Source organism: Alnus glutinosa, chromosome 5 (genome assembly GCF_958979055.1).
Source record: "Alnus glutinosa chromosome 5, dhAlnGlut1.1, whole genome shotgun sequence".
NCBI lineage: Eukaryota > Viridiplantae > Streptophyta > Magnoliopsida > Fagales > Betulaceae > Alnus > Alnus glutinosa.
The window spans coordinates 1,136,255-1,160,283 of NC_084890.1; the positions used below are offsets into that span (position 1 = coordinate 1,136,255).

The 24,029-nt window shown below is 38.5% G+C and overlaps 2 protein-coding genes across 18 annotated transcripts; one reads left to right on the forward strand and one right to left on the reverse strand.

Annotated features, from left to right (window-relative positions):
- Positions 1-369: 369 nt before the first annotated feature.
- On the reverse strand, positions 370-993 carry LOC133868180 (maturase K-like). The gene has a single exon (XM_062305002.1). The coding sequence runs from the start codon at positions 991-993 to the stop codon at positions 370-372; it is 624 nt and encodes a 207-aa protein (XP_062160986.1).
- Positions 994-7,195: 6,202 nt separating this feature from the next.
- On the forward strand, positions 7,196-21,641 carry LOC133868674 (uncharacterized). 17 transcript variants are annotated; one of them, XM_062305626.1, is made up of 5 exons: positions 7,197-7,963; positions 8,048-8,173; positions 8,314-8,521; positions 11,093-11,150; positions 21,458-21,641. In XM_062305626.1, the coding sequence occupies exons 1-4, from the start codon at positions 7,889-7,891 to the stop codon at positions 11,146-11,148; spliced, it is 465 nt and encodes a 154-aa protein (XP_062161610.1). In that variant the 5' UTR covers positions 7,197-7,888; the 3' UTR covers positions 11,149-11,150; positions 21,458-21,641. The 17 variants fall into 17 exon arrangements, with proteins under 17 accessions (XP_062161607.1, XP_062161610.1, XP_062161623.1 ...); XM_062305639.1 differs by having other exon boundaries at positions 11,102-11,150; XM_062305624.1 differs by lacking the exon at positions 21,458-21,641 and adding an exon at positions 16,536-16,781.
- The last annotated feature ends 2,388 nt before the right edge of the window (positions 21,642-24,029 follow it).

Sequence of the window (24,029 nt, forward strand, 5' to 3'; positions counted from 1 at the left end):
CCTCCCCCGGCAACAACAGGTTCTTTTGGGGGACTATCTCTCTTGCGGCAAGCGGAAGAGAGAAAAAAGAAACCCTCTCGTTGGTCCAATTAACAAGAGAAATTGTGGGTAGTTGAGACTTGAGAGCATTAAATGCTTGAGTGTTGAAGATTCTTCTAGACTTCTAGTCTTCTCTATGCGTGAAACATTGAGAACCGTTAGATCTTCATTATGCTTTTAGTCATTTTCTTTATATATCTGTAGATCCGTGTCATTGAATTGTGTATTGGAATTTGGAGAAAGTTAGAAACTAAAGAGACATTTATCGATAACTAAATGTCTAACTGTCTAAAACTAATAAATAATAATAGTCTTTAAATTCTATAGATTCTAACTTATATATATATATATTGAAAAAATAGAAATAGATTTATTTAGAATAATAAGAATATTACCATTAGAATACTCATGAAGAAAGAACTGCAATAAATGTAAAGATGAGGCATCTTTCACCCGGTAGCGAAGGGTTTGAACCAAGATTTCTATATGGATGGGGTAGGGTATTAGTACATCTGCCACATAATTTAAATGTGGGAATTTGTCATCTAAAAAGGGAAATATTGAATGAATGGATCGTAAATTGTAAGATCTTACAATTTGTGCCCCTTCCAAAGAAGATCTTAATCGAAGAGAAAATGGAATTTCCGCAATGATTGCAAATCCTTCTGATATAATTTGAGAATACAAATTCTTGTTGTATCCCAAAAATTTATTTTGGTTAGAATCATTAGCGGAAATCATCAAATGATTATGTTGATACATTCGCGTAATTAAACATTTTAGAATCAGTAAACTAGATTTATTATCATAAGCTACATTTTCCAACAAAATCACTCTATTTAAACCATGATCATGAGCAAGTGCATATATATATATAAACAGCCCATCAAGCCAAGTTGAGTTTCTACGAGCTTTGTTCACGATCATACTCCGAACCAAGCTAAGTATTGACATGTTCAGCTCATTTATTAAATGAGTTTAAGAAAATGTTCAAGTTCTGTTCGTTTAATAAATGAACCGATTCTGAGTAGAGCTTTATCGAACCGAGTCCGAATATGCTCACGAGTAGCGCTACTCGCTTACAGTCCTACCTACCACCATTGCCTTCCGAATTTGCCCTCTCACCCTTTCTTTCTTTCTTTCCCTTTTTTTTTTTTTTTTTTAATTTTTTTTAAAAAGTGAAATTGTTATGGGCCTGCTGAGAGGATGGGCTATATGGCATCACAGCCCAAGGAGGAGATATGGATCTGGGTAGTAGATGGGATATATTCAATCTTCTAGAAGGATTCCTCAGTTATGTTAATTTACTGTTATAGCCCTAAACGATCTGTTGGTGTAACAGATCGAGATGCTTCTAGGCACATCTTTTATTTTCTGTATTTCAAGTATTAGCAGCTGTTAAAAGAGAGGGAAAATAGCTATTCTAACCGAATCCCCTATTTAAGAGAGGAGAAAGGAAGGAAAAGGTAGACAAGAAAATTGATTGTAATTGTTTCCCCTTTTGAGAGATCGGGCCTCTCTAAGAGCCCTCCTCTAATATTCAGTACTATTCAGCTCATTTCAGCTTACCTACACTCATTTCTTTAAGTATAACCCTTTACAAGTGGTATCCAGAGCCATTCTTTCTCACCCACTGCTTCTGCTCTTCCATTCTTCTCACAATTTTTTTTCTCTTTCTCTCCATGGTCGACGGTACACGTCTTGCCCACCTTCAAGACTCCCTGAAAACTTGTCATGACCATATCTCCCAACAAGAATCCACCAATGTTGCGGTCCAACAGCAGTTAACCGATCTCACCGAGATGCTTCGCACTTTCATGGCCGCTCAAGCCAGACCACCTCCAGAGCGGCCCCCCTTGAAGAACCTCTTCCGTATCACCTTCCCTTTGCACCGAGACGTGATGACCATCGGGCCCATGCACGTGAAGGTCGTGATGGCCCAGAGGGATGGGATGACCGTCGACTTCCCCGCGACAACCATCGCCCACTGGGTCCCGAAGGTTGGGACTTCAGGGACGACTGTTGTAACGACCCACCCCCAATGACACAATATTGTCCGCTTTTGGCTCCCCAAATCAAACTTTCCAGGAGGTCACCCATCCTAGGATTGCTCTCGCAAAAGCACGCTTAACTGCGGAGTTATGATATGTTCATGACCATCACGACTTTAAAATGTGTTGTGTCATAAAGGGTGCATTTATACATATAAGCACATCCTCATTCCCAGGCGATGTGGGACGTCACAATCACCCCTCTTTGGACCCAGCGTCCCCGCTGGCGTCCCTCATTGGGCTTGTGCATGCTCCCACCATCTCAGGCTGGACAATGGCTCTAATACCATTACTGTAACGACCCGTTTTTTTGTAAAAAGTGGGTCGTTACAACGGCCAGCTCCGTTTTGAGGATGACTATCCCGAGCATCTTCGAGACGACCACTTATTCCAGACTCGACCCTTTTGTCTGGACTTTCCCCGGTTCGATGGCGATAATCCGGCCAACTGGTCCTACAAGGCTAACAAATTTTTTGAGTATTATCAGACACCTCTGCACCATCGTATTCGGATGGCCTTCTTCCACATGGAAGGGGAGGCACTCATTTGGTTCCAGGATGCAGAGGACTCTGGCCAGTTTCCCCCTTGGGATGCTTTTCTCCATGCCTTGCTCACTCGATTTGGGCCACTTTATAATGATCCAATGGAGGCCTTGATGCGGCTTCGACAGTCTTCTACTGTGACGGATTATACAACCCAGTTCGAGGCCCTTTCAAACCGGTTGCGGGATATCTCTGAGAAGAACAGACTCAGTTGCTTTCTCAGTGGCCTAAAAGACGACATTCGTTTACCCGTATGAATGTTGAATCCATCCATTTTGGTGGCAGCCTTCGGTCTTGCGAAGCTGCAAGAGGAATACCTTTTGACGTTCCGCTGCCCTGGCCGTGCTACTTCATCTTCTTTCTCCTTTGGGCGCCAACAGACTTGGGGGCAGACTAGCACTCCAGTGTCTCCGTCGGGGGGACAGCTTGCTTTACCTGCCAAGTCCCCTACGGGTATTCCCATTCTTCGAATCTCCCCAGCTCAGATGAAGGAACGCCGTGATAAAGGGCTCTGTTATTATTGTGACGAGAAGTGGATACCAGGCCATAAGTGCAAGTCTCCTAGACTCTACCTCATGTCCGGATTGGAACTTCCCCCGGATGACACTGCGGATGACGTTTATTATGACTCAACTGATGGGATCGAGCCGGTTCCTGAGTTTGAGGTCATGGAATGCAAAAATCCCAAAATTTCCTTCAACGCCATTTCGGGTTCTTCCGGTTCAAAATCTATGAGGATTGTTGGCGTTTTACAGTCTCAACGGGTGAGCATCCTCATTGATTTCGGGAGCACACACAACTTCATGGACTCGGCGCTCTTGTCAATGGTACATCTTCCGGTTGTTTCCACTCCCTTGCTGATAGTAAAAATTGCTAATGGCGATACTATTCCATGTTGTGGGAAGGTCATTGCCGTCACCCTTAAATCCCAGGGCCACCCTATTATTGTTGATTTCTATCTCATTTCCTTAGGAGGGTGTGACATTGTTCTGGGCGTTCAGTGGTTACAAACTATGGGGCCAATCTTTTGGGATTTCTCTTTGATGACAATGCAATATTCTTGCCAAGGGTCTCCCACCTTGTTACGAGGCTTAGGGACTACGACTCTGTCCTTGGAAGATGGGTGTCATTTTCTTAAACCTCTCTTTACGGCCAATAAAGGGTTTTTTCTAAAACTTCTTTCCGGTGACTCTACCCCAGCTACACCCCACTACCTATCGACCATTCAATCCCTTCTCACCACCTTTAAAGCCTCTTTTGCTGAACCCACACACTTACCCCCCTCCTGCTCTCAAGATCACAAAATTTCCTTGACCAACCCTCAACCAATCAATGTCCGTTCCTACCGCTACCCATATTTTCAGAAATCCGAAATTGAAAAAATCAATCAGGAGATGCTACTCTTGGGCATCATCCGTCCCAGCCAAAGCCCATTTTCTGCCCCGGTTCTTCTGGTTCAGAAGCCGAATGGAAGTTGGCGATTATGTGTGGATTACCGGGCTCTTAACCATGCGACTATCAGGGACAAGTTTCCAATACCTGTCATCGACGAATTGCTCGATGAGCTCCATGGTGCCGTGATTTTTTTTCAAATTGGACTTACGTTCCGGATACCACCAGATCCGGATGCATGAGGCCGACATTCCCAAAACGGCCTTCCGCACCCACGAGGGCCATTACGAGTTCCTCGTCATGCCCTTCAGCCTCACCAATGCCCCGAACACTTTTCAGGGGCTCATGAATGAGATTTTCAAACCTTTTCTCAGGCGGTTTGTACTCGTCTTCTTTGACGATATCTTGGTGTATAGTCGGTCGTTGGAGGACCATTTGCTACATTTGCGTGAGGTGCTTCAAGTTCTGGTCCAACACAGCCTATTTGCCAAGCTCTCAAAATGTCGGTTCGCTGAATCTGAGATTGAGTACCTTGGCCATCTGATTTCCCACCAGGGCGTCCGGGCCGATCCCTCGAAATTGGATGCTATGGTATCTTGGCCTCCTCCCCGTTCTGTTAAATCCTTGCGGGGCTTTTTGGGATTAACCGGTTATTACCGGAAGTTTATCCGCAATTATGGTCTTCTCACGGCTCCTTTGACGGCCCTTTTAAAACATCAGTCCTTTCTTTGGACCCCGGCGGCAACTCAGGCTTTTGAGGCTCTCAAATAGGCGGTTACCTCACCCCCTGTTCTCCGCTTTCCTGATTTTCAGCAACCATTCATCATCAAATACGATGCCAGTGGTACCGGGTTAGGGGCGGTTTTGATGCAAGAAGGGCGACCGATTGCCTTTCTCAGCAAGGTGTTAAAGGGCAGGGAGCTCCTCCTCTCCATTTATGAAAAGGAGCTGCTCTCCTTAGTCACGACAGTTCAAAAATGGAAGCCCTACTTATTGGGGCATTTGTTCGTGGTCCGTACTGACCATCAAGCTCTCAAGTTCCTCTTGGAACAAAAGGTTGGTACAATGGCCCAGCAGCGCTGGCTTTCAAAGCTCTTAGGCTACGATTTCGTAATCGAGTTTAAGAAGGGACGGGATGATAAGGTGGCAGACGCTCTTTCTCGCCAATCTGAGTATCAGTCAGATCCAGCTTAGATTTCTATTTCCCTTATTTCCTTTCCGACTCCGACTTGGGTAGCTGACCTCAAGTCTTCTTATCAGTCTGACCAACAGGCGTTCGACCTCTTGAGGGCTTTCCAGTCTGGGGCTGCCGTTCCTAAAGGCTTCTCCCTCCAGCAGGGGCTACTTCTTTACAAGGGCCGCATATGGTTGATTAAACACTCTTCGTTCCAGAAACAAATTATGGAGTTCATCCACTCTGATCCTGCAGCTGGCCACTCAGGATACCATAAAACCCTTCATCGTGCCAAGGTCAACTTCTTTTGGAAGGGTATGTGTACTGACATTAAAACTTTCATTCGTGAATGCCGGGAGTGCCAGGAAAATAAACATGAAAATGTCTTGCCAGCCGGGTTACTTCAACCCTTACCTATTCCCTCACGGGTTTGGGCAAATATCTCCCTTGATTTCATTGAGGGCCTCCCTGTTTCTCAAGGGTTTTCCGTCATCTTGGTCGTTGTCGATCGTTTGACCAAATATGGCCATTTTATTCCTCTGGCTCACCCTTACTCGGCCTCTACGGTTGCACACTTCTTTCTAGCTAACATTTTCAAGCTCCATGGGATGTCGTCCTCCATTGTTTCGGATAGGGACCCGGCTTTCACCAGCTTGTTTTGGCGCGAGCTTTTTCGCCTCCAGGGCATCACATTGGCTTTCAGCTCCGCCTACCACCCACAATTAGATGGCCAGACAGAGGCCCTAAATAAATGCCTCGAGACATACCTCCGTTGCTACGCGGGGGCTAAACCCAAGATGTGGGCTGTTTGGCTACCCTTGGCAGAGTGGTGGTACAACACCAGCCATCACTCTTCCACCGCCCTGACTCCATTTCAAGCCGTTTATGGGTATACCCCACCCACTCTCCTCTCCTATGTTCCGGGTACAACAGCAAATCAGGCCGTGGATACCCAGCTGAGGGATCTCACGGCGGTGCTCACTTTACTTAAGGAGCACCTCCACAAAGCTCAACACTGCATGAAACTGTTTGCGGATAAAAAAAGATCTGACCGTCAATTTGATGTCGGAGATTGGGTTTACCTCCGCCTCCAGCCTTACCGACAGAACTCCATTGTTGTCCACAAGCATCTGAAGCTCTCTCCTCGTTTTTTTGGGCCTTTCAAGGTCTTGCGCAAAATCGGCACTGTGGCTTATATGTTGGATCTTCCTCCCGAATCCCGCCTGCACCCAGTCTTTCATGTTTCTGCCTTGAAGAAGAAGCTAGGTCACTCAGTCTCTCCACTCTCCACCCTGCCTCCAGTTGACCGTCATGGCGATTTACAGCCAGAACCTGTGCAGATCTTGGAGCGCCGTATGGTGAAACGGCGTGGCCGTGCCGTTACCGAGGTTTTTGTTCGTTGGTCAGGTTCTTCCGCAGACGACGATACATGGGAACTTTTGTGGGCGTTACAGAATCAGTTTCCGCACCTTGTGGGCAAGGTGCTCTAATGGGGGAGGCCTTGTTATGGGCCTGCTGGGACAATGGCATCACAGCCCAAGGAAGAGATATGGATTTGGGTAGCAAATGGGATATATTCCATCTTCTAGAAGGATTCCTCAGTTATGTTAATTTACAGTTATAGCCCTGAACGATCTGTTGGTGTAACAGATTGAGATGTTTCTAGGCACATCTTTTATTTTCTGTATTTCAAGTATTAGCAGCTGTTAAAAGAGAGGGAAAATAGCTAGGATTCGATTAGAATATATTCTAACCGAATCACCTATTTAAGAGACGAGAAAGAAAGTAAAAGGTAGACAAGAAAATTGATTGTAATTATTTCCCCTTTTGAGAGATCGGGCCTCTCTAAGAGGCCCTCCCCTAATATTCAGCACTATTTATCTCATTCTACACTCATTTCCTTAAGTATAACCCTTTACAGAAATGATGAATATTATTAAAAAAAAGCTAGTCCTTTCACCCCTTTCCAATTGTGAGTGAATTAAAATATTAAATCCCATTGCCCCGCATAAACTGCTAACCGGTTCGGTCCTGATTCATTTCCCCCAATATCCGCTCTTCCTGTCTTTGCTTCCTTGGCCAAAACTGCTCTTGCATATACAGGCCGGTGGCGTCACACCCATGAAACCCGTCGCCTGAAATGTCCCGGACTTGGCGGCGCTATCCCCATTATTTTCTTCATAAATGCAATCAACTAGCCAGTTCGCTTGTAATTCCACTGGGAGCGTTACAGTCTGGAGCTTTCCCGAACCGCTCCCTGCACAATCCGCAATCTCCATATCGTCAGTCGCCTCCCAGTCTTCCATTTCTGCCGGACGAGATTGAACAATCAGAGTGGAGGTAACGGCCGTTGATTCCGCATCATTGATTCTACCGGATCTTCCGCTACCCACCCGATTGCCAGAATCCGGGATTGGGTCTTCCACAACTTGCGCGGATCCGTGCCCTCTCGAATCGCTCGACAATCTTCACTGAAATCAGCATCCCCGATAAAAGCGGAGTTTCCTATTTATGGGGCCTTATTTTTTTCTTCTACAAATGCGTTTTGAGATTAAAAACTTCAAAATTAAAAAAAATTAAAATTGCGCCACGTAGGGATTGTTCTAAGGCAGCGCCGTGTGTTATAAATACAAGGATCCGGCTAGGGTTTCTGGGATTGTGAGGCGCCGGTGAGAGAGAGAGAGAGAGAGATGGGTATCTTTATGAGGCGTAGGATGACCGACGAAGATCGCATCCGCTACAACAAAGAACTTGTGGAGAGTGAAGTGAGTAAAATTAATTCCCTTCGTCTACTACGCCTAAATCTATTTGCCTGTGCCTGCAGCTTTAACACTCCTTCGTTGTTATAGTGCTTTGATGTTCACCCACCTCGCGTCCCATATTGTGGTTTGATTGGACCAGTATCAGGGCGTAGACGCACAGAGTGCGAACGATTTTCGCTGCTCGCAATCGAAGAATACAACCGTCGCTCCATAGTTGGTGTTTCTGTTTTATCTATTTATTTATTTTCTCACTTCTTCTGGATGGAGATGAATGTTTGTTATGCTGAAATAATAGTCAGTTACTCCTTTTTCTGTGACAATAATTATATATTCATGATGACTTTTGTGTGCAGCCTGGAACTTCACGACTGGCGCTCGTGAAGGTTACGAAAGCAATGTTTCAGATTCGCTTTGTAGCCAGGTATTATATAACCTTTGAGGCCAAGGAGAAGGATTCTGCTGGAGGCCAGTCTAAGACCTATCAAGCTGTGGTGAATCAACCGCCCCCCAGAGGGGGTGCTTTCTCCGTGTTGTCTTTCAGGGAGTGTGAGCAAGAGCAAGGTAAAGGAATTTACATCTAAAGGAAGATTAATTTGATTAATTAGTTTAACTCTTTGTTTGTTTCTGTTGCGTTTGTCGATTCACTAGGAATTTAGGAAAGCCTTTTGTTGATCCGAACCATTTAAAAATTAATCTCCAGTAACCTTTCCTTTTTCAATACTTGACATGAATTAGTACTAGAGGCTATTGTTAATTTTACACTGCTATTATTAATTTTATAGTTTTTTTTTTTTTATAAGTAATAAATTGGTCTTATTAAAAACGTAAGGCGCCCCTACGTACACCGAAAGTATACAAGAAGAATCACTTAGCTAGAAAGCGAAAAACGAAACAGCCCACAAACAAAAAGAGAGAAACCCAACAGACCCCTTAACAACCAAATTAAAAGCCCTCAAACCCAAACCCTCAACACAACTCACAAAGAGCACTCAAAGTTACAAGAACGAAACCCAAACAAACCCACAATAACCAAAGCCCTTAAACCCAAAGCCCACAATGAACAATCAACGCTCAAGCACCTGAGCCTTTCCTTTCCTTGGCATAGAGGACACCCTTGCATTGCCGTAGTTTATGAAGCTTTTCAAATTCAACACCTCTCTCTTTCCTTAGATCTTCAGGTGTGCAACCTTTTTAACGTGATGGAGCTCCTCTCCAATGGCATCCCCAACCCCATTCGACACCTAAGCCAAGGACATATGTCGGGATGACACTCAAGGTGTAAAAAACCATCTATCGAGACGGGCCAAAACCAAACGACCACTTCAGAGATTGAGTCAAGCCATCCGACCCGAAAGTTGCCCCCTTGTCAGCATTAGGAGCAACACAACCTTTCCCTATCTTCTCTTCCACATGCCTCTTGGCATTCTCACTTAACAGAACCATAGAAGGCCCCTCAGACCTGTGAGAATCCACCAGAGACACTGAAGTCGGCAGGGAGGGAAAGTCTAACCATGAACCAACCAGATTCTTGAGCTCCTGTGAAACCAAGACCTCTGGCACATCCAACTCGGCAGAAGGAGAATCAACCACTGGATCAGAAACACACCCACCAGCGAAGGACATCCGATCTGCAAAACTCCTGGAGCACGATGGACCCAACCCCTCCCCATCTGAAGCCCGCCTCGCAGCCACACCAGGGACCAAAGACAGAACAGGACTCAGCTCCACAACAGCCCTCTTGGCAATGGGCTTATGCACAAAAGCCCCAGCCCGAACCTGAAACCCTTTGCAGGGAGCCTTATACCTTCTCAACACCCGGCCCATCACAAAACCCTCCCTATGTTTAAGCCCAGTCAGGAGCTTACAGCCCATTCTCCTTGAAAACCCACACCGCCAGACCAATGTCTTGGAGAAGCGGCCGAGGAACTCCAAGATTTGCTCCAGAAAATGTCCGAAAACACCAGACACACCATCCCTTTGCAGAGAGGCGTCACCCTCAACATCAGCCTCGCCTCGTCCAGAATAACCAGCTGAGTGGTCCTTCTTACCCAGCGGACAAAGAGACAACACCTTCCAACGGTTCAACCGGAAAAGTCTCAAACTCAGAGCAGTCCATAGCCTGCTGGACCGTCATACTGGATCGTCTCAGAGGAAAAAACATCTCCTCGCACCAATCCAACACCGGCACCAATTGGACTAGAGGCTTGCCACCTGAAGCAACGAAGGGAGCTGCAGATTTTCCCATAAGAACCCCCACCGGAGAAACACTAGCTTCTTCCCACCTTCCTTCTCCACCGGTGAGGAAGAGCCAAAACTGCACCCAATCGTAGCGACAAGGCCTTAGCCTTACTCAGCTCACCAACAAATTTAATCCACCCCCAGCCACCCCGTCCCTCAGGTATAAGCAGGAACCCTCTCTGGCCTCCCACCCCATAGACCGCTACCTCTACCTCTACAAACCGGCCCTTATCGTTCCTTCCTAGTCGAACGATAGTCAACTTCGACCCCTCCCTGAACGATTTGGCAAAGGCTGGAACTCTAGGGGAACCCATAAGCTTCTCCATCGTCGACACCATCCATACGGAGCACTGGAAGCTGAGGAGGACCTCACCGGAAAAAGAATTACATTTTTCTACCACCCGCAACACTGACGCCCCCTCAAGAATCGAGAGGACAAAAGATTTTTCCTCCACCAAAAACCTTCTTTCTATCCCGAGATTCACCATTAGGAACCGAAACACCCAAAAGCAACTTCCAGCCTTAAGCTTTCACCCTTACATTCTTGTTATTTAAGCTTCTTGTCCTCTGATCCTTTTGTTGTTCAACCAACTATTGCTCTTTTCCCTCTTTACTGTCGGTGCTTCATAAACTTGTTGTAGTCAAGGTGAGAAGAAGCTGCTTGAAGGCTACGGCATCAAATTTTATAACACTTGTATCTTGTGATGTGAAAGTGTATTTGCTTAGGAATTATATAACATGAGAGTGAGTGTTGGAACTTTGCTTTTCTTTAGCACAATATTAACTGTTATTTTCATTTTTATTTGTTTGAACATTGAGAAGTTAGTAATTTAAGTGAAGCTTTGTGGATTTATGATGTTCAGCTTTCATTTTTTTTTTTTCGTTTTAATTAAGAAGGTTCAGGCAATATTCGTGGGAAAGAATGGCTTTGGAAAGGTCACACCTTTTGACGGTTAGTATGTTTATTTCACTACATGAAAGTTAGCATGGTTTGATTTACTGAACTGATAATAATATTCAGTTATTGTGAGGCGAAGTAATTATATATGTTTCTTTGATTATTGTTTGTTATCTTATTGTTGTAATGATGCACGGCACTCAAAGACGGTGTTGGTGTACGTGGTACATAGAAGGAATGTAATCTCTAGTTTTCTTGCCACTCAATCGCCATTCTTTGTTGCATAGATAAGGTATTTGCGGAATAAATCTTGATTTGTTGAGATTGGAGTTGGGGGAAGGATGATGGAAAACATGAGGGATTAGGGAAATATGAGAGGTCAATATATATAGGTCCCTAGCCCTATCCATGTGACACGACACTTGTGGAATTTCCCAACTTTGATGGAATGATATGTTAAGTAACAGTTCCAAGGGAATATAAAGTGATATTTTTAAGGGCTAAATATTTTATTGGTATCTGAGTTTTCAACTTTTATCAATTTGGTACCTGAATTTTCAATTGTTTTATAGGTGGTACTTGAATTTGAAAAAAAAAAACTACTTTGGTGCCTCTGTTAACCTTTTCATCAAAAAATTAACGGAAATTGACACATGACACTATATAAAAAAATAAAAATCTTTAAAAAATAATTAAAAAAATAAAAAAAATAAGTGGGTGGCGCCGGTTTGGGGTGACAAAAAAAAAAAAAAAAAAAATTAAAATCGGTTTTGGCTCTTAGGGGTGGTTCGGCCACCCCCAATGGTCAAAACCAATTTTTATTTTATTTTATTTATTTATTTATTTATTTTTTTGTTAGGGGTAGCCAAATCACCCCTTCACCGAAACATTGTCCTTGTCAAGAATGTGTCATTCACGAGATTCTTTTCACATTTTAACATGAGCCTTTCTTTTTTTTTTGTGTGTGCGGATTTTTTTTTTTGCTGGGCCCATTTGTCAAGTAGGCGAACTGATTTGATGAGAAGAGATGCATATGGAGAATCAAAGGAGGTTGTTGGAAATATGTAATAATCTAAGCCTAAAAAAGAGGAATAGTGATACTAGTCTTGTCTTGGTCATTGGAACTGATTTTATTAGAAGAGATGCATATGGAGAATCTAAGGAGGTTAGTGATACTAGTCTTTATATATATATATATATATATATAGTCCCTCTTAATATGCGCCCGCTTGTAAAATAAAAAAAATAAGTCTTAAACTTAACTTAATATAGTTGTTATTAGCTTTAAGAAGCAAAAAAAAGTAACGAATAATTAACCAAATCAGACTCATCAAATTGAAAATAAATAAAAATAAAAATCCAATAATCAAAGTTAGTTATCTATTAAAAATCTTAATCTAGTCAAAGCAGGAAACACATAAAAATATAAATTATTTGACAAATAAATTATGCACAGTTAATAAGGTATTAAAAAAAAAAATGAGTACTTTTGAAAGAATCAACGATATCTTGAGACTGAGGGACTTCTTGAAAATAAACCAAAGTCAATGATATGCTAGCCGAGTGTTGCAAATCAATAAAAACAAATAATAAATTAGAAGAAGAAATGATGAAACACAATCAAAAAAAATATATATATTTTTCAAATTGTCTTTCTAAATTGATTACTTATTTTAAAGAAAAATATTAATTTAATAGAATAATTAAAAAATAGTCCACTATAATTTGGATGAGTTTTTTTCATCTAAAATCAAAATGTTACATTTTAATTAGTACTTCTTTAAAAAAGACAGGCCTAATTTTCTTTTCTTTTCTTTTTTTCTTTGTTTTTTCTTTTTTTATTTTGTAAGCTTCTTAAGAATTCTATCTGGACTAAATACTGAAAAAATTAAATAATGAAAACAAATATAAAAAATTCAATTAATTAAAAAACAAATATAACATGACATATTTGGTTAATTAATTATTTTCAAACATAATAATATTTGACAAAATCTTATTTCCTCATCAATTCTCATTTCTCTCTCTCATCAACCACGGTCCCACACTCTTGCACACTCCCAAGTTCCACTCACGCCCTCCATTCATTTCCATCTGTCATCTTCTAAGGACAGAAATTTCCTACAGGCCGATTTGTAAGAAATTTCATACAACCCACATATAAGATTGACATGTGTCATTTAAACATGTGAGAAGCACACGTTTTTTTTATTAATGCTATTAAAAAAGCATGTGAGAAACACATGTTATTAAAACAACATTTGCTTCTCACATGCCAAGGGACACATGTCAATCTTATATGTGGGTTGTATGAAATTTTCTACAAACCGGTTTATAGGAAATTTTTGTCTATCTTCTAATCTCAAGAAAGTGTTCAGAGTCTTGACACCTTGAGATTCTGAATTTCTAAGAAGATGACAGATTCACTCAATTACATCTATTAAAAAACAATATGAAAGAGAAGCCTCTAGAATCCACTCAATTCTCAAACTTCAATTGGTTCCACGCTCTTAGAGCATCTCTAGTGAGCTCTCCATTCAAATTTTTCACCGAAATTTAATGAAAAACTCAAAAAAAACTCGACTCCAACAAGCTCTCTATAAATTATCTATTTTGGCTCTTGTCAGAATCTCACCCCAAATTTGGCTCACAAATCTCATGAGCTATTCAATATTTTATTATTTCTTTCTCCTTTAACTTTACTTTTCACTTTTCCTCCTTATTCGTTAGGAGTGGTTGCTTAAAATTAATAAAATATTAATATTTAATTAAAATAGAGAAATATTTAGAAAGTTTGATGTAAGACGTCTTTTAAAAGTGAAAGATAAAATAAAATAAAAAAAAAAGAAAAAAAAAGTAGATTCTTGAGCTAAAATTTAGAGAGTTCACTAGGAATGCTCTTAAGGCCTTAACGTCCTGCCTCCTCATCTTTTCATTTTTTTTTTTAAAATATATATATATATATATATATATATATATATATATATATATATATATATATATATATATATATAATGATAAAACTGTTCGGAGGTCCTCCTTGATTCTTTCTTGTTCTTATCTTTTTATTTCTCACTTCAACCCTATGCCTCCCCTCCCTCTGTATATGCTTCAATTCTCTTTTCAATCTTCATTTTCTATTTGTCTTCAACCCATCTCGAATAAATCACATAACCAAACACTGAAACACAGACTACACAGTAACACAGTGAACACTCAGATTTTTCTTTTAAAAAAGTTTCAAATTTCAAAGCAAAATCATATTAAAGATTTAGAGCCTGCCAAAAAATAAGAGCAAATAACTTATGGTGATGAGTGTTGATTGCTGCTAGTAGTGCGTGATTCAGCATGAATTGTTAGACGAACGGCCGACGGTGGAAGCACAACCAGATCTCAATCTCTCAGACAGTTCTCTCGTGTCTTGGTATTTTCATGCACTGTGTTTTTTTTCTTTTTCTTTTTTTTCCTTTTATTTTTCTTTTTTCTTGAGGTTGAATGTGAGATTGAGGGTTTGAGGGAAGTTTGAGAGGTATTGTAAAGTAAATTTTGTCTCTTTTTTTCTTGTGACGTGTGATGTTTTGATTGAAATTGCCGTGTTGAAGAGGCTTTGGTACTGATTATTATTATTATTTTTTATCTTCTGTTTCTGGTATTTCTTTTTTATTTTTTCCTTTTTTTTCTTTCTTTCTAGTTTGCTGGGTTTTTAATTTTTTTTTTTTCTTTTAAAAAAATATATATATTATTGCCGGGGCCAAAGATGCTTAACCTAAAAACAAATTAAATGGCTGTGAATTTTTTTGGGGGGTCCATGCATATACGTGCCTTCGCTCCTATAACATGGTATTTCAAGTGGCGTATTTAAATAATAAATCACGCCGTTGTGATGCCCAAGTAAAAATAATTATTTTTACAAAAGTTTGTTACGCCGCTTAAATGCTTTTAAAAGTTATTAGGCATTGTTAATACTAATGTTGTTATTCTGTTAGATTTTATAAAGATAAAATAAGGTTATTTTGTGTTAATATTCTATTAACTTGTTTTTAGAATATAAAAACTCATTAATTATATTAATGATGTTATTAAGTTCATTTGATATAAAAATAAGTCGTATGTGGTTTAAAACTATTATGTCTATTTTTATAAAGGATATTATGTTAATAAAATGTGAATAACCATTTTTATGTAAAAAGGGCATTTTGGTCATTTAATAATAAATGTTGTTATAATGCCCACATAAAACATGTGGCATATTTTATAATTAATCCATTTTATATGTCGATATAATGTCTAAACGACATTATATTATTTAGAGATCAAAGAGCGATAAAAGGAATATTATGTTATTATGATAATTGTTTTAATAATAAAAAAATGTTTACAGGCTTCAATAAATGCCGTGATAAGATCCTTATAAAAGATTAATAAAAAAATGTAATTGGACAAATTGTATTTGTAGAAATAATATTTAAATAGGAAATTATATTAAGGTTTAAAGGTTAGACATTAGAATAGGGTTAAAATGTATGTGTTAAATTATATTGCAGTGGTTATTTATCTGTGAACACCTTGGAAGCGGGAAATAACTGTGAGTATTTCTTACTTACTGGGGATGATATGTGGTTGTGGTCTTTGATGACGTTGTGATGTCTGTTTTATTTAGTTGTATGCGATCTGTGTGGAACATATTTTGTTTGGAACCATGCCTATTTTATTAAGTATATTATTGACATGATTAATGATTATACTGATAAATTGTCATTGCATATTTTACTGTGAGAACATATGACCTGTTAACAATAAAAGACTGAATGTTAACGACCTAAGGCAAAAACCAAGGAGAATAGTTTTGAGGCACTAATCCTGAATAATGAATAAGACCAGTTTGGTTAAAGACTCACGGTACCAATAAAAAGAAATATCTATCTATGGTAAGACTGAAAATGATGAAGGATGCGTTTGAGATTGCGATTTTGTAGACAATAAGTGAGATTTTAAACTAAATCGCAGAACATATATCGTTTGGGAATTACGTTTTTAAAAATTGCGATTTGAAAACGCAGAAAATCTGCTTTTTCAAATCACAAGTAAGATGATACTTTTTTTAAAACGTATAATTTTAAAGGCTAATTTGCGATTTTAAATGCTAAACTGCGATTTTGCCAAACGCTTAACTGCGTTTTTAAAAATCATTTTTTTCAAATTGCACATTGTAAAATCGTGAATTTAAATCGCAATTTTTGAAACCGTAAACCCAAACGGACCCGAAAGACCCACGACACTGATAAGACCGTATCAGGAGTTAAAGTCTCACAGCATCTATCTGTCCATCTATAAATAAAATGGTGCATATAAAACTGATAATAAAACTGTACATATATAACTGTCATTATGTTGTGTATAATGTACTTTTAAATGATTTAGTATTTCATTGTGGTTAAGGACCGTTGACTCACTACCACCGCAATCTCATGCAAGTTTTTGGAAGATGGATTGAAGGATGATAGTGATACTACTGGAATAATTATTTTAATATGTAATATTTTTATGTGTTGGTTTGTATTATGATAAAACATTAATTATGTATTTATTTAAGTACCGCATGTGGCACATATGTTATTATTTTGGATGTATTTATTATATCAGAACAAATGGTTAGTATTTTTATATTATGAAGTAATTCAGTCAGCTCTGAAGTATTATTGTTAAGAAAAAAAATATTTCGCTGTCAATTTATAACTGTGATTACGTCGTATTGTCACGTGAAAATCGAAAAAATTTCACTTACGCATTTTGTAAAAGCGGACGTTACATGTTAAAAGAAATTTTGAATTAAGATTAAAATCGTATCATAATATTTGGTGGACCAATAATAATCTTAGAGGATTCTAAGTGGAATATGTGGATATTTATGGGGATAAATATTGATTGATGAAATTTAATTCATAGGCTTTGATTTAATTAATAAAGAAATTATAGTAAGCTAATATTATTTCGGAGTGATTTAATTAATTGAATATTTTAATTGGACTACCCGGATGTTTAAGGAGTCGATTTTGATTAGAATAATAATAATAGGTTTAGTGTGACAAAATCACATTTGAGAATTTAATTAAGAAAAGTGAAGAGATAAACATAAGAAAATAATTAGTGGGTTAGTCACGATTAAATTAAATAAAATAGGTTGAGTTACTGCAGTGAGACAAAATAAGATATTTCTTTTTTGGGAAATGCTAAACATGAGCCTTTCTTTTGCCTCATGTCCGTCCCTTTCCAACATGGCACTGACATTTTATTAAAAAAATGAAATCATTTGGAAAGGAGTCGGGATTTTGAACCCAACCGATGAGTCCTTTTCCGGCCGATCTCCTCCTTTTCCGGCGCTCCGATTTGCCCCCATTTTCCGGCAGAACTCCCCCTTTTCCGATCTACTCCATCGTTCTCTCTGTGAAGTATTTTGAGGTAATAATTTATAATCTTGGCGTCGTCGGCTTCGTTGGAGATCCGGTCGGCCGGTTTCGAGAGAGAGCGAGCTGGGCTTCAAAGGAGTCGGAGATCTGGTCGGTGGACGCCGAAGCAAACCATTCGAGAGAGAGAGAGCGTCGTTGTCGGCGACGGATTGTCCGGTCTGTGCTGGGTTCGAGAGATCGAGAGAGCTAGGCGTCGGAGTCGGATTCGGATTTCTGGTCAGTGGGCCGGTCTGCTGGTTTCGAGGGACTCCGAGAGAGAGAGAGAGAGAGAGAGAGAGAGAGAGAGAGAGAGAGAGAGAGAGAGAGAGAGTCCAAGAGAGAGAGAGAGAGAGAGCGGATTTCCGATTGGTGGGCGCCGGTGCCGGCCATGCTCCTTCCCCACGGTGTGGAGGAACACCCCGAAGACCACCACGTCGAAGTTGTTGTCTCCGAAGGGTAGCCTCCTCACGTCGCCTTCGTTGGAGATCCAGTCGGCTGGTTTCGAGAGAGAGCGAGTTGGGCTTTAAAGGCGTCAGAAATCCAGTCGATGGGCGCCGGAGTAGACCATTCGAGAGAGAGAGAGAGCGTCGTCGATGGGCGCCGGTGCCGAATTTCCGGTCAGTGGGGGAGGGCACGGCGTTTTGATCGCTTTTTTTTGTTAAAAAAAAAAATGAAAACAAAATGACACGTGGAAAAAAGACCGAAGAGGGACGGATGCAGTGCGCATGTGTAGAAGGACTCTTCTTCTTTTTAGTTCTCTTATTCCCTTGTTCTTTAGGCTTACACATGGCAGCCCAATAGAAGAAACACAAAGAAAGAGTAAATTTGTTATCAACTTAATCATTTAACAGCCAACAATTGTAAAAAAGCAATGACAGAAGTTGGAATCTAACTGTTCTTCTATTCCATCGTGAATTGTTTTGATTATTATTATTATTCTTTCTTTATAGTTTTTACACCAAAATATCTTTAAATCAATTCCTATGAAACCCTACTTGGCCAAGTATTACAAAAATCCTTCTATCCATTTTAGGTTGCTTAAATCACAAAGCAGATGCTAAAAATCAAGAGATCTAAATCAAACCATCACACAATCTATGAAAAACTAGGTAGGCCAAATAGTACGTACAAGGCCTAATTTCTAAAATTAACTTATAAACACATTGGTCAATAATTAACAAACATTCCTTCATGTGATCTTGCCTTGGACGAAAGGCACATGACCTATAATTCTTTAAAACAACATTTTAATTAACATACAAAATTACACTTAAAATTTAGGGAGACAATCCTACAGAAAAAACAAGCATAAGAGAAAACTCTAAAATAAATCTAGGGAGACAACCTGTACAGAAAACAAGTATGGGAGAAAATCTTAAAGTAAATCCAGGGAGACAACCCTGTATAGAAAACAAGGATGAGGGTCGGATGTAAACCTCGGGTTTTGTAGGTTAGCATGTTTTTAGGAGGCATGAGCCATCCCCAGAGATATGGAGAAAACCCTAAGGAAAAACAAAAAAGATAGGGGTTGAATTTAGTCCTCAAGTTTTTCAGGTTTTAGGTTTTTAGAAGTCACAAAGGCATCATACAACTTTAGAAGTAGCCAAGGCTCAGACTTTCCGAGACACAAAATTCCCATTACCCGAGTGTGCCTCGGATAAAGGAATTTGGGGTAACTGTTAGGAAGTAATCTCACTCACACCGAAAAAGCAGAACTCCCAGGTAGTCTTATCCAGGAGACAAACGCCAAGTAGTCATTCCCGAGAATACGTGACAGGAGGTGCATTCCGATTGAGTCCCAAGAATGTAGACATCTCAGAACTAAGTGTCACCTCAATCAGTCAAGGCTCGAGACTAGCATATCCCGAGAACTCAGGTATTGTTCAGCCAAGGCCCGGGACTAGCGTTTCTCAGGAACTCAAATATCAACCCTACCCCAAGTCGAATTGAGATAGGAGTCATGATCGGAATTTGTTGGAATCGCACCCAGTCCCTAGAAATCTGGGATTGAACTAATCCCAGATTTGTCACCAAGGATCTCGCTCGGAAACAAGTAAGGAAAGAATCCCAGTTTGATAAGGATTCTTAATGAAGACCTTGATGATGCTCATTTGTCAAAAAGGGGAGTATGAAACCCTAAGGCGGCAAGAGTTCTCAGAATTCAGCCTATAAATAGGCCCATACTTTAGGTATGAAAATGAGACTGAATTTTTTGATTGTTAAGTAAACTTTTCTCACAGAAACTAACTTAACCATCGAAGTGAGATCCCCGAAAGGGTCTTTTAATTTTAATTGTTTTGCAAAATTCTTGGGAAGCTTGAAGAACCTTGAAGAACGTGTAAATTCACACCATACCGGAAACAATACTAACAATATATAGAGAAAACAAAGATCAACAAAATTCAACGACCACCAAACCTGTTAGTTTGAAAACTCACTAACACCATCACCCAAACCCGATCCCATCACATCACCAGAAGCTACACCACTAAAGATCAACCCATCAACACCACAAACACCCAAAATCCAATCGCTCCAATCACAAAATCAGCAAACTCTTGACCAAAACCACAAGCCACCAATCATGACCCAAAAAAGTCACTAGACCCACCTGTTATGGAACCTTTATCCCCCGACCAAAAAAACAATTACCATCTCCATCCCACATAGAACCACCGAAGACCAATAACCGGTGCAGATCTGGATGCTCAATGACAAACAAGCGATCCCATTTGGTGAACGGTTGCCTAGGAAGAGGATAAAGAGGGTTTTCAGGAACTATAGCCTTGGCAACGAGCAAAGGACGGCAGTCGAACAAGGAGAAAGAAGGGACCGATGTGTTAGGCTCATATTGTTAGTGGTTATCTCTATCTTTTATTTTCAAGTTGTGTTGTTAGTGCCTTAGTGGTTATCTCTATGTTGTAGAAGGCTGATCGAGAGATTATCTCTACGCTAGGAGAAGTTGTCTTTAAGTTAGGAGAAACTATCTTTACATTTGTAATTTTCTGTTTAAAAAGTATTGGTGAAAGTAATAAATCATGCAAATTTAATCACAAAATTTATGTTTGAAAAGGTTTAAGTTCCCTCAGAATCTAAAAGGTTTAAGTTCCCTCAGAATCTAAAAGGTTTAAGTTCCCTCAGAATCTAAGGTCAAGGTTCCCTTAGAACTTAAAAAATTATCCCGTTGTGTGATTGAGAAATCATTCACGTAACATATATAATCACTCTCCACCATGATCTCAGCATGCTTTTATAACGTGTTTATCATTTTTCTTATTGGCTTCGTTCTTTGAAGTATTTTAATTATGATGCATTGATTTACCCTGTGCTTAGTTTCTAATAGATGCAGCAGAACACCTACCTCATATGCCTATCTTCAATAACCTGATGGATTTGATATTTGTAGTATATTCAGTAGTTGATCTTCACTGTACAACACTATCGAAGATATTGCAAAAATTTATTTGGGCTTGTTTGGTAAAGGAAGGGGAATGAGAATTCCCTTTCCTCACTTATTTCAAAAATAACTAACTTCAAAATATTCCAACTTTATATCACATCAATAATTTTTTATTATTATTTAAATAAAAAAATTCACTACAATACAAAATTTTTTCACTTTTCTATACAAATTATTTTTACTTTATATCACATCTATCAATTCTAACTCCCACTACAAATTATTTTTACTTTATATCACATCTATCAATTATTTTTTGTCTCGAGACTTTGATTTTTTTTTTTTTAGGTAACCTCACTTGAACTATAATGTATACTATCTTGTGTCTGTTTCATTTTATTGTTAATTTACCGTGATGGATAAAATATTTTATTTTGCATGATCATTTAGGGGATCAGTTTGTCCAATTGGAAAGAAGATGATAGGATATTTGATCCAGTGCCTCCATGTTGTAGGTATTGCGGAGATAAGAAGGAGCTTTCTGCATTAAAGATTTTGCTAAAAAATGTATTTGTGTTGGATGAAATAATTATAACATGCTCAAAGCATTTTGGGAACTTAGAGAAGTAAGTGAAAGTTTCTAAACAGTTGTTGGAGCAACATAGATGCTCACAAAATTGTAAAATCATTTTGGAATGAGCTTTTCTTGAAATCTTACTCTAGAGAAAGGCCATAATTTTTTTTTTGGAAGATGTAAAACTATGGCTTGTTGGTCTTCTACCTTACCCATGTACCTTGATGTTATGGAATAATGTAGTGGAACACTAAGGTAACTAATCAAATAGTAGTATCTTTGATTCTGTAAGGAGAAACGTATTTGTCTTCTATCTAAAAAGATAAAAACAAGTTTGCAGGTTAAAAAAAAAATAAAACTTCGCAAAGTATTTGAAAGAGAATTCTCTGATTTGATAATAATTCAATTGATTGAGTTTTACATAGCAAACAAGCCTATTTATAGAAAAGAAATACTTGTAGAAAAAGTAATTCTAACCTTAATAGTAATAGTAAACATATTCTTAGTAGTATATTAAACCTATAGTACTAGTAAACCTAATCCTACGAAGGAAAAAATAAATAAAGCAAATCTAGTCCTAGTAAGTATAGAAAATAAAGTCTTAATTGTAAATAAGAAAATAAAATAAAATCCTGACTTAATGATCTAGTCTTTCCTTTTGTACTTTCATTGTTTGAAAACATGTAAACTTCTAATCAAACACTGGCATTGCTCTAATATTATTTTTGACATTTTTTCTATTTTTATTTTCACTAAAAATATTAATAAAATTCCATCCTACACCATAAAATCTTTGTTTGTGCTGTTTGGTGATAATGCCAAATTTTTTTCCCCATGTGAATGCATGCCTCAAGTTCCGTAACCAATGCAATGGCCTGCTACAAGGCCTACTTGTTTTAGGAGTTGTTTTTTTACTCTTTTTTGCTCTCTTTTTTGCCTTTTTTTTTTTTTTTTTTTTTTTTTTAGGATTTGTTTTAAATTGAGAAAAGAAAAAAAGGAATAAAAGTAGATTTTTACAACTGGTAATGCATATTTACAATCACGTTTGTGATAATGAAACTTTTAATTAGTCTTAAGGCATATCGTAATTGTCAAAGATTACATCACAATTGTCAACTAAGCCCAATTTGAATAAACTTAAATAGTCATAGTGTTATACATGGTTTCTATATTACATGATTTATGACCATTCGGAGAAAGATATTCTAATAATATAGTTTAAGTATATGAATGTTGTAGCGGATCAAGATTCTCCAAAATGATTTTTTTTTTTTTTAATTTAAAAAAAAGAGTCCCACAAAATTGTCATATTTTTGCAATGTCTCCCTAGAGTTCAATTTATCTCAATTTAGTGTATTAATTTTTTAAGGTATAGTGCATGTATCAATCTTTTAATTGTTTGTAATGTTATTGGATTAGGATTTTTCGTTAAATCTCATAAATTTTTTCAAAATACCCCGTTTAAATTATATATATATTAAAAAATTTGCAAAGATTGAGGCATGTGTATTTTTACAAATACTATTAAATCATGACCAACTCCTTAATCTTTGCAATTTTCTCTCTCTCTCTCTCTTTTTCCTAAAACAAATGGAGGTATTTTGAAAATTTTAACACCTCTCAATTAAGAGTTAATGAAGAATCCTAACGAATGAGTAACATTGCAAACAATTGAAAGATGAATATACTAATTTGAAAGTAATTGAACTTTAGGAAAAACGTTGCAAAAGTGGTGACAATTCATGGGGTTAAGTGAAGTTTATCCAATTTACTCTTTATATATATATATTAAAAAAATTATGAATATTTTGAAAATTTTAACAAAAATTAATGAAAAATCATAAAGAAGAGTGCAATTTAATTTTTGAAGTTTAGCTGATAATTATAAAAGGGGTGACAATTAATGTAGGTTACTATTTCGTTGTTTGGGCTTTGGAGTGAATAAGAAAACGGCTCTCACCAACCGGTGCAGGTCTCTCTCATCCCTTTTTCTATCGTTGATCATCTCTCTCACTCTCTGTGTTTTGTTTTCAGTGATTGGAAATCAGATTCTCTTTCTTTAATTTGTTTGGTTGATTTTCTCTGCAACAATTAATGTTTTTTTGTCTTTTCTTTGGTGTCTTTTCTTCTTCAACGCAAGTTTCTTGAACTTTTGAATCTCAAGTCTCAACCTTTTAATCTCTGAAACCTCAATTAATCTCAGCCGTCCTTGCACCCAATTGCAAAAACCCCTTCCTCGCTGTCTCTTCCCTAGGACCCCTTCCCTTCCATGACTCAAAAACACCAAATATTTGATAGGATTCTCGATTAATTCTTCCCTTTTGGCTCGGTCCTTACGCCGTTAATTTCATTTTAGAAATTATTTTCTTGCGAATAAATCACGTTTGTCTTCATTACTACGATTGATTTCTTATTTCCATATTTAACTTGATTTTCTGCTATAAAAAGATATAGATGCCGTATGGCTAAGGGTGCGTTTGAGATTGCGATTTCGTAGACAATAAGTGTGATTT